General features: G+C 44.0%; 1 protein-coding gene across 2 annotated transcripts in view; it reads left to right on the top strand.

Annotated features, from left to right (window-relative positions):
* The first annotated feature begins 323 nt into the window (after positions 1-323).
* MYO1C (myosin IC) overlaps positions 324-10,913 on the top strand; it is a 33,043-nt gene continuing 22,453 nt past the window's right edge. Inside the window, exons 1-4 of one of the 2 annotated variants that reach the window (XM_009333444.1) lie at positions 333-428; positions 8,438-8,497; positions 9,674-9,829; positions 10,431-10,546. In XM_009333444.1, the coding sequence (XP_009331719.1) occupies positions 411-428; positions 8,438-8,497; positions 9,674-9,829; positions 10,431-10,546 (350 nt within the window). In that variant the 5' untranslated portion in view covers positions 333-410. Of the gene's footprint in view, positions 429-8,437; positions 8,498-9,673; positions 9,830-10,430; positions 10,547-10,913 lie in introns of both variants that reach the window. The other variant, XM_009333445.1, reaches the window with a different exon arrangement.

Here is a 10,913-nt window from a genome sequence, read left to right as displayed (position 1 = left end):
TCCTGTCCTGTTTGCTGTGGTTTGGTGTGTTGGGCTCTGCACCAGGTTTTCCAGTGCCTGTGATTACTTTTCTTTCCATTTTTCCCTGTCATTGTCAGCGGGGACTCCGCAGGCAGGCTGCAGGCAGAGGACAGCTGACTTCTCTTGGACTGCCTCTCACGATCTGTGCACTTCGGTCTCTCCTCTTTGGGAGGGGAGGAGGGTTCTTCTCCCTCTCCTTGGAAAACGCCCTCTCCAGTATGCTCCAGTAGGAGCTGGTGGGAGGGAGGGAGTTCTGACTGCACCGAAAATGTCATGAAAAAAAAAAAAAGGCAACTGACAGAAGAGAGAACTTGTCCTCAGATTCCTGCTTTTTGCAGCAGCTTAAACTAAGTCTCTGCAAGTGCTGCGGGAGCTGGCAGGAGGCAGAAATGAAGTTCAGAGGCGCGGTAAGATTTATTCAACTGTTTTGGTGGTTTTGTAGCTTTCAGATGTGTATCTAGTGTGAGAAGAAGAGGGAGATACATTTTCAAAGTTTCAGCAGTAGCAGGAAACTGAAATGCTTCAGCTTGCTTTGCGAAAGACCCCTTCATTGGAAAGTTATGTGAAAGGGGTTGAAATAGGATAAAAAATCCAGGAGATGCGTGTTTTGAGGAGGAAGCCAAGGTGGGAGTTGAGAAAGTGCGAAGAGAGGGGGAAAGCTGTGGACTGTGTTAGGGGAGAAGAAAGGGTGGAGCTTTTGCTTGGGTGGAAGGGGCATGAGGGTGTGAATGTGCCGTACTGGTGCTGGGCTCTGCTTGTGTCCTTCCCAGGGACATGGGCTGCTTTCTCTGTGACTGCCACCCTAGGGAATGGCAGGAAATACCTGCTTAAGGACTCATTGCAACTCAGTTCCTCCAGGGTGTATTTACTTTAGCAAAACTTTGTCCGTGTTTTAGCGGCAACCAGAAAGCCTGAGTCTGCGTACTGCATTGCAGGACAACGACCAGGAGCTTAGAAAAATGAGTATGTGGCAAAAGATTGAGAAGACTAGGATTGTTACCTGGAAAAAGAGATGAATAAGAGAGGAGGAAAAAAAAAAAGTATACAGTAGTGCCACGGAGAAGGCAGATCATGAGCTCCCTTTTTCTGTGTTGTAACATAGGAAGAGGGATGTTCAGTTAAGTTAAAAGTTGCTAAAGAGATGCAAAGATTATTTTCATACAATGCATAACTGGGCCACGGAATTCACTGACATTGGAAGATGTTGAGGTCAAGAATGAGGGAACATTATAAGAAAGAGCGTATGTGGGCTTTTGTCTGGATAAGAATGTTCAAGGCTTTAATTGGCAAACTTACCAAATTTAGAAAGAGAAGGATTGAAAACGTCATGTCTGTAGATTTGGGCATTCTGACTGTTGAAGAAGAGTGCGTGGGACCTGACTATCCCATACCTGCACAATCCTTGCATGCTTTCCCGAATAGTCTAGTGTTGACCACTGTCTGAGAAAGAGTCTTAGTGATGAAGGGAACCGCAGAGCTTCTGGAGGACCTGCCTAGTTCCTCCCTGTGGCAGCGCATTTGAAGGTGGAGATGGTAGTGCTCGAGAGGCTTGTGCTTGGATTTTTATTGGCATGGAGGACTGTAGGAGCCAGCAAACCTCTATACAGCAGTGGATATGGAGAAAGGGTTTTAGATGCGATACATGTGAGCGTGATAAGCAGTGATGCTGTCTAGGGTGGTGCTTGATACTCTCCGAGAGAACGTGTGGGTGTGGAAGTGCCCTTCACATGCCCTGGGAATGCACTGGAGTGCTTGTTCTGTTCGGAAAGTTTTACTATCTTTGAAAGACATAATGGTCTGAAATGGTTGTGTGGGGCGTGTGGAATCCAGTGGAGAAGGTGGGAATGTCTGGTGTGGGGAAGGCCAGAGAGCTGCAAGAGTAACAGTGTGAGACCCGCAGTATTTGCAGTGAGAGGCGCGAACGGATGTGTGCGTTTAAGGGGGGAACGTAACAGCAGTTATCAAAGAACAGTGAATGAGGGTGCAGGGTCAGCACCCCATCGCTGCAAGCTGGGAGGCAGGGGGAGCAAGTGCATGCAGTGATTCTTACCTGTAGGCCAGTGTTTGAGTTTCAGCTCCCCTCTCACCTGCTCGGTCTGATCTGGAAGTCAATGGCAAAACTTACTTGGAAAGGGCAGTGATCTGAGTTTTTGCTTTTAATGCCATCTGTTTGTCTTCTGAAGCTACCGTGGGATGCACAGGCCTGTGACCTGAGGTCACAGGTAGTACTGCTGTGATCAGCAACATCTTTTAACTAGCAACAGCTTTTGTCATCTGTTCAGGAGCAAAAATGTCAGCTCCCTAAATGTAGAAATTCAGTGTATTTACTTTTCCAGCCTTGGTGATCTTTCTGGTTTGCCTTGTTCATTTTTCTTACTGCTATTTTATATTTAGCTTCTTGATTGAAATATCAGGATCCCCTCTTAGGGCTAAACATTTTTCTTCTCCTTCAAATCAGGTCTTATAATTACTTTTTTCTTTTCACTACAAATTGCTTCTCTTTTTTTTTTTTTTTCCTAACTTACTTCCCATCCCCCTCAAAAAAGTAAAGTCTAGAAAATATAATTATGTTATAAACATTGAACAAATAATATTACCTGCTTGTCATGCAAATCTCCGTGGCTTGCTTTGGTTTCTGGTCCATCCTAATTTGCATTTCTAATTTACGTTTGAGCTCCTTAGATATGGATCCTCACTGTTCTAAATGTTGCAAGTGTCAAATGTCATTGGTTAATATATTAAGAGTCACAATTAATTGCAGCAATATCCACACCCTGCATTATTGTTTTTCAAAAGATTAAATTTTTGCTTTCACAGTTCTAACTACCCACGACCTACATGCATTTAACAGATACTTAAAATAATACACACAGTGTGATACATGGCTCACATTTCCCATTCTGCTTTGCATTTTAGGGTGGGAGATAAAATGGTTCTGTAGTTTGGAAAGTGAGGGAGGCAGAACTTTAACTTCTAGGCAGTTAGCTAGTGGGGACATAGCACATCTTTGTGAGAGCAGAATAAGCTTGCTTACCCTGTATTTCCAATTATTTTGTTTAATGTATTCCGGTTTGTCCCTACTTAAAATATGGAAGACTTCAAAATAAATTGTTTACAGAAATTAGTCAAGGAAGTGGCAATTCTTGCTCCTTAATATCATTTTTTGAATAGTATATTCTATAGTTACATCCATTCAACATGTGTTTTAGGATCGGGAGGGAGGTATCTGAGAGGGAGAACGAGGTTCTGCGCATGGGCAAGTGCTCCCTGACCAGACATTCCTTTGTTGGCGATGTATTGCTCTAAAAGAAGCAAGAATAAAAACTGATTCTGCTATAAATGGTCCTTGAGTGGCAGCTGCTGACATGGTAACTTTTTTTGCAAGTTGAAGTTGTTCCCTTTAGCTCTACTAGTCTGTGTCATCAGAGTTGTTATCTGGTTTTGATCCCGTTTGATCTGACAGTTCTGATTTTTCCTCAAGTTGTCTGCTCTGAACAGCTTACCACCTTGTGGGAAACACTGCACTCTTCATCGGGCGGGCTTAGATAACTAAAAGCAAAATAAAACATTTCATTTTGTTGTTACATTTTTTCATTAAACAAGTCTAATGCCTGAGATTTGGGTCATATAAATTATTGTCTGAGCTCAGATGGCTTCAGAAAGCACAGATAAATCCATGTGGTTGGTTGCAGAGGATTTTTACGTGAGATACGGAGCTGCCTCTCAGGGAACCCTCTTTCCAACCCAGTTGTTGAATAACAGTTTTCTGTGTCTAAAACGTGCAGCTGACTTTCAGTGTGGCAAAAGGAAGGAGGATCCTAAGTGGCTGCACTTCAATCTGTCAGGGATTCGCTGGCAGGCGGCAAGTGCTTGACTAAGATCCCTTGGTCCAGGTCCACCTCAGTTGTTTTCATTATTGCTTTCTCCATGTAAAAGGACAGAAGAGCTATCCCATTCTGCACCTCAGGAATTGAAGCCCTGGGTAAAATGGTTGATTTTTGTCTGCTCTGCTGTCTAGCCCATGCCGTGTCCAAACCCTTTCCCAGGCTGTAGAGTGGAGTAGAAATCAGAGGATGTTTTTTTTCCTTCCTGCAGCTTTGGCATGGCAGTGAAGAATGTCATACTATCTAGGAGACAAATGTGTTTTAACTGCCACCTCCCCACAAGAAGTTCGTTCTTGGTTCAGACTCCTTATTGTCTTCCAGAATCTAATCTGAATTTCCCTTCCCACTCACATTTGGTTCTTGCCTGTTCTTCCGTTCCCGGCTTTGTAACTATTTGTGGAACCCGCAGATCAATCATCTTTCACTTGATACCAAGATAAAGATGCTTGCCTCTTTCCATACGGCACCCGCTTCCTGCGGCCGTTTTGGTGCAAGCCTCCTGGTCTACCGAATGGATACTAGCTAATTTGTAAAAATGCATTGTCAGAGGAAAATATTAAAACATACATTTTTAGATGTTGATGCAGAAATCTTGTTTACGTCATGTGACTTTTCTTTCTAAATCAGATCATTATAAAGCTTCCCTGCTCCATGTAAGACCATTGACTTTGAGAGCTCCAGGTATTTTCACATAGATCACTCGTGGATGCTCCAGGAGGGAGTGAGAGTTGCCTGAGCTGCCAGGTGCTGCCTGTTCTCTCAGCGGTCAGCAGCGCTTACTTGTGTATCTGGAATTGCTGTGCCAGCACTGACCGTTCAGTTGCCCCTCTGGGAAAATCAAGGCTGGGAAATTTTGGTGTAAAAGACTCCTTCCTACACACATGTTGGACTACTGGGTATTGCAGAGCCATAGACCAGCCAATGGACAAAGCAGTGGGGGGAGTTTCTTGCTCAGTTCACATCATCCCTGAACTCCTGCGCTTGTCTTTGTTGTCCTCAATCTTCCTTCACAAAAGAAAATTTCCCTGATGTGCTCAGAGTGACTGAGTGACTCAACTACTTTGGGTTTTGTTGTGCAGAGCAAAAGGTCTTGGTTTTCATTTTTGAGGTGTATTAGATCTCCAAGTCCTAAGCAGAGGAAAGTCTGTATCATACTTTGGCATTTAGCATCATTTAAAAGAAAAATACTTCTTTACACCTTCACAGTAATGTGTCAGAGACTTACTAGTTCAGTTTAGGAAACTCTTTGGTATAGTCTTGAGTGCTTTTGTACTCCCAAGAGTTGTTTGTGAAGGGTATTTTCTGGTCTTGTTGACTCTGTTGTATGAATACAAAGAAAGGCTGGAACCTCAGCCAATGTAAACCTGGCTCTGCAGGCTGCATTGAGCAGCACCAGTTTACACCAGCTGAAAGTCTTTCCCAAAATTTAATCACACGGAAGAAAAAGGCATGTGGAAGTAGTACCGCTTTGGTAATTGCACTGGCTTGGTCCCCACCATTCAGGAGTGACGGCTTTTCCTTTCCTGGCAGTGAGCCACTGTTGTGCTGACGGCTCTGGAGAAGAGATTAAAAGCAAAGAGTGGGTTAAAATAGAGTGGGAATGAGTCCCTTGGCACCGTACCTCGGGGTGGGTTTGAGAAACGCAGTGGCAAAAGTCAGCTTGTACTCCCTCAAGCAGGAGTGACCATCAGGACAGTGATCTTTAGTAAGGGATAAAAGGCCGGTTTGAGAGAAGACACAGGCACTCCTAAGCCCAGAGGCACCAAGATCAGATGGAGATTGCTCAAATTTTTGCAGTTCCCCGTTTGCAGCCTGTGCTGGGTGTGGCATTAGCATGGTATATCCTACAAAGGTTGGGATTCTGCCTGGTCCTCCATTTGTTTCCTGTAGGCAGGGTGAAGTTGCACATGGCTGAGCTGACCTGTAACTGTTACTGTCCAAAGGGCACCTGTGCTCCCTTTCCTCCTTGCCCTGGGTCTGACACTCACCTTGATCCCATGGTAAGGTGATTCAGCTCGCTACCTTGACAGAAAACTACTGGCTTCTTTTTTTCTGGTCTTTGTTTTGCTGATTTAGTGAGTTACATTGGTTCAGCTTAGAGATAGGTAATTGCTTGCGTTAACACATGCCAGGAAGGCAAAGTCCAAAGGAGGGGATGTGTTCTGTTTGGTGGTGGTGAGCCATTAGACTACACCTAACTTGCCTCCTAGGTGGTAGTTTCACAAGCACTTAAAAACAGCAGGAACTGGCCCCCGCTGCTGAGATGCTTGCTCCTCCCTGTCTCCGCTGTGGTTCCCAACTTGTGCCACCGTATCTGTCGGCCATTGTGAGTGATTATGTGTGGAACCAGCAGGGGAAAATAACCTGGATTAAAATAATTATTTAAAAAAAACATAAAATGTGAGTTAGTTTTAATCTATGTCAGATTTCCAGTCTAGCTTATTGCACAAGTACTGGAGCCAGTGCAAGCCAAAGGGTGCAGCTGCACAGAGGGCAGTTGGGACGGTCCTTTCGCCCATGTTCTCCCTGTCGGAACGGCTCGTCTACCACTGTACTCTCTTAGCAGCTTCAAGGAAAACTCATTTTCACACGGAAGGGTCTAAGCAGACCCTCACAGCCTATATTCTCCTAATCATCTGGAATACATACTCCCTGGCACAGGGCTTTCAGAGTTGTCCAAGCTGATCTCTTGCACAGCACAGAGCAGAGGATGTTGTAGACGAACTGTACGTCAGCCGGAGGCGTTTTGGCAGAGATAAATCTATCCACTGCAAAGACGCTAAGGGAGCCAGTCCTGTCCGTAGGCAAACTGCTTTAATGGTTAATTAGCTTCACTGTAACGTAGTTAACCCCCCAGACTGGGTTTTCTAGCGTTAATTTACAGCCACCAGATTTGATGTCTGCCTGCTAACATAAAATAACTAACACTTCAGTTATTTTAATTTATTCAGTGCCTTACTGTCACACTCATTGTTCAGGAGGAACATATGGTCATCATTGTGATTATTTTCTCTAAATAGTGTCGTCTTTCCCCACTTTCTTCCTTCTGCACTACTGTTTTATTTCCATTTTGCAAAAAAGATTTATTTTCACCTCCTTTTACATTGCATTATTGGCAGTCAAATAGTTAATGTTGACATTTTAAGTCAGTGGTAGACTTGGACATAAGCAATAAAGCACATGCTGGCACAGAGCAATGCATGTTGCTGAGCTGTGGTTTATGACTGACGTTTATATTTGCATTGAACTTAGGCTCGGGAGGGTACAACACTGTGGTTAAAGTTTATATTCTGGAGAATCTGACTGCATCATGTCGACTAGGTAATCTGGTCGCATTTAATTATTGTTGAAAAGCTGCATTTATTTCGGTGTTGTTTTTTTGTTTTTTTTTTAAACTGACTGAAAATTTCAGGTAGTTATTTTGTTCTCATGGAGAGAGGTTGGAGTTGAATGAGAAGAAAAAAGCATGGAGGAAGCTGAAAGCTACTTAGCCTTAAATGCCTATCCCAGAGGAGGCGGCCGAAGCTCAATTTTCTGTGTTGTCAGTAGGATAGATTGCTTCTTCCTTGGGCTGGATGCGTACGGCTGGGATCAGTTTGTCCTGAGCTGAGGGAGTGGCTGATGAAAGAGCTGCTGAAACTGCTAAGTGACGTTTTCTGTGAAAGTCTTTAGGATTATATAAACTTGGATTAACTGTGCGAGGGTGGAAGTTTCTCCTCAGTCATTTTTGAGCCAGCTGTGTTTTAAAACTGTATTCATAAACTTACCCACTTGAAAACTCGTTATTTTCTTTTGGTTTTGCCTTTGTTCCTATTACCTTGTCCAAAAGCTGCTCCAGGATTGCACTGCTCGGATAGAAGGATTCTAATTTCTAGGCAGAGTTTATTTCTATGTGATTTATCCCTATTTCTTTTGCCAGCGTTGTCCTTTATCTCACCACCTTTCTTCTCCAGGGCTTATCCCTTTCCTCTTCACCTTGGCAAATAGGGTAGAAGAAGACAACAAAGCACTTTGCTGAAGGTGCGGAGGAATTGGCTTGGAATGTTGTGGGTATTTTAAAAAGATTACTTATGACGGTGTCTGCAGAATTCTTCCCAAACTGGATCTTTCGAAGCTTAGAAATCAGGCCTTCCAGACCATGAGACTAATTGGAAAAAATAAAAAGGGCAATTGAAATGATGCTTCTTTGTGGTGTTTGAGCCATTAGAGTGGATCTGGATTTGAGATTTCCTAGTAGCAAGTTGTAGGAACTAATTTTTTTTTTTGTGAAAGCTGCTAGTTTCATGCAATCACTTATGCCCAGAGAGTGGGCTTTCAGGAAGGAAGCCAATTATACCTTGCAGAAATAGGCAGAACTACGTTTGTAAATGATTGGTAAGTCTAAACAACTGCAGACTGAGGGAATTGGCACCCGTTTGGGCCCAAATTTATATTTCAGTGAGTCTTGCCTTTATTACTACTTAACAAAACTTACGCTAAATTTTCTTCTGACCAAGGTTGTTTTTATTTTTTTTTTCCCTGCACGCCATCAGTCCCTGTGCTCTGACCACTATTATATCTTGAGAAGGAGCAGAAAGGAACTACCTGACAACGTGAGTCAGCAAAAATCATCTACGTCATTGTGCAGGGTTTTTGGGGCTGGACGACAGCGTTGCAGCAGGGGTCCGGCATTCCCTGTTTGTAACTCTAATACAGGAGAGGGTGCATGAGCCCGTTCAGGAGCAAGCTCCAGTGGCGTTTGTGCCAGTGATGGCAACATCCCAGAATATAACAACAGATTCTCTGAAATGCATTAGTGCTTTAGGGAAATGATTTAGGAGAAGGGTGCTTGCTGTGAGGAGTTTGCAAAGAAAGAAGGATTTAAGAATATGATAAGAAAATGCAGACAGATGTGAGGCAAATGGTTTATAATACGTTGTATCTCCTGTCTGTGATTTCTGTAGTCTCTTGTCTTCTGTGCCTTGTACATCGTCTGTCCATCGGGTCTAATTGCCTTTAGCAGAAATTTTCCCCACAAGCAGCGACTGAGTCACTTGGTGCACATTTCCTCTCCCTGTTTTAGTACGTGAGCTTGAGTGAAGTAAGAAGTCAGCAGACCTGTGTTTTCCAAAGATGGCTGTGTCTGAACCATGTCACATTGAAAATGTAACCTTTAAAAGAAGGTCAGGGAATAGAAGTTGCTCGATGCATGGGATAGATGTTAGTGTCACAGTAAATTCAGTGGCATGGGATGCAGAAGTACCCATTTCTCATTAGTTCAGAATTTTCCCAGAATTTTCCCATTGGGTATCTTGCTAAAGCTTTTAAATTGGTCAGCGATGTGAAGCTGTTTGCTCATGAGATGAATCATCATTAGTCATAAAAGATTCCTTGCCTTGAAATGACTTCCCGTTATGAAATAAGAGAGAAAAGTAGAGAGGAGAACACATTTCGGTCTCACTCCTGTTAAAGGATGCCTGGGAAAGGAAATCCAAGTTTTATTTTATTTATGAAACGCTTGTTTGATTGATTCCTTTAAAGTGATTGGAATTTTAGCAATAACTTTTCCCTAATGCTGGTGTGTCTTCCATCAAAGCAATTAGTATAAAGCAATTGATAAAGTGTTAGTATACGTTGACTGGCCTTTTTTTAAGAGTAGTGGGGTTATTCTAATATCCTCTCCTGTTTATAGGTTGTCCATGGGTAATTGTGGTTAATCGTTCTTGTGGACTCAGTGAGCTGCGTACAAAACCAGAGACATCCCAACCTTCCTCTGCTTTTGGTTGCAGGGAGCGGGGACTAACGGTATTCGGCTGACCATGGAGAGCGCTCTGACGGCCCGCGACCGTGTGGGGGTGCAGGATTTTGTCCTGCTCGAGAACTTCACCAGCGAAGCAGCGTTTATTGAAAACCTGCGTAAGCGCTTCAAGGAGAATCTGATCTATGTGAGTAGCAGAGTGACAGAAGCCAAAGTGTTCGTCAGTCACCTGAATTTGGGCGTTTGCTCCAGAAGACATACCGTAGCTTAGCTCTGCAGTTGGATTTAGAGATGGTGGTATCAGCTTTAACAGGCCATGGTTGCTTGTGTCAGAACTTGTCTGGGATACTGTCATGTTAACGGATGTAGGGACTCATTTGCAGCGCTCCAGCTGAGGCCTTGCCAGCACTAAAAATCCAACTTGCACCACATTCTTCCGTTTCACGAATTCACTCTGTGGTGGGCTTTCAGCAACGCCAGGCTTGAACTTGATCCCAAATGGTATATTAGAAATAATCCCGTTTTCTTGCTTGTTAAAACTGCTTCTAGGTGCTGTTTTTTCAGCAAGGATCACATGTCTAGCATAACTCCTGCAAAGTCGTTCTCATTGCGCTAAGAGGTTGCTTCTTCAGCACCCTTGGCCTCTTTGGAAGCCCTCAGCAGCATCCCCAGCGCACCGCCGCAGGCAGCCCTTGTCAACAACATACGGCCTTCAGAGCAGCCTGGGCTCTCAGAGAATCTGCTGCCAGACCTTCTGTAACCTCTCTGCTTTGTGTTCTCTTTTTCAGACATACATTGGCTCCGTTCTGGTGTCTGTTAATCCATACAAGGAACTGGAAATCTACAGTAAACAGAACATGGAGCGATACCGTGGTGTCAGCTTCTATGAAGTTTCTCCTCACCTGTGAGTGGCCTGTGGGTAAACAGCGCAGTTTGTGCCATTCCCACACAGGCGTGTGCAATAATGACGTGTGAAAACAAGCAAATAGGACTTTTCCTTGTCCCAGAGGCAGCACTAAAAAATCATAGGGATATAAAGGATCCTTTGGAGGGTGTGGTGTACGGCTCTTTCTATTCCTGTTCCTCTCTCCAAAGAGGATAAGTTGCGTTTGCAAGAGCAGTATTTGGAAAGGGAGTTGGTTCCTTCCTGGCTGGAGGAACAGCGCTGCTTACCGAGCCCTGGCAGGACAGGAGTTCATTGTTCCAGGGTTACTTGGGGTCTGCGTGTCCAGGCTGTGAGTTTCCCCTGCTGCTACATCGCTCATTCAGCA

The sequence above is a fragment of the Pygoscelis adeliae genome, unplaced genomic scaffold (genome assembly GCF_000699105.1).
Source record: "Pygoscelis adeliae isolate BGI_AS28 unplaced genomic scaffold, ASM69910v1 Scaffold331, whole genome shotgun sequence".
Taxonomy (NCBI): Eukaryota; Metazoa; Chordata; class Aves; order Sphenisciformes; family Spheniscidae; genus Pygoscelis; species Pygoscelis adeliae.
Note: the sequence above shows the minus strand (reverse complement) of the source record. Positions and strands in the feature narration are given on the sequence as shown.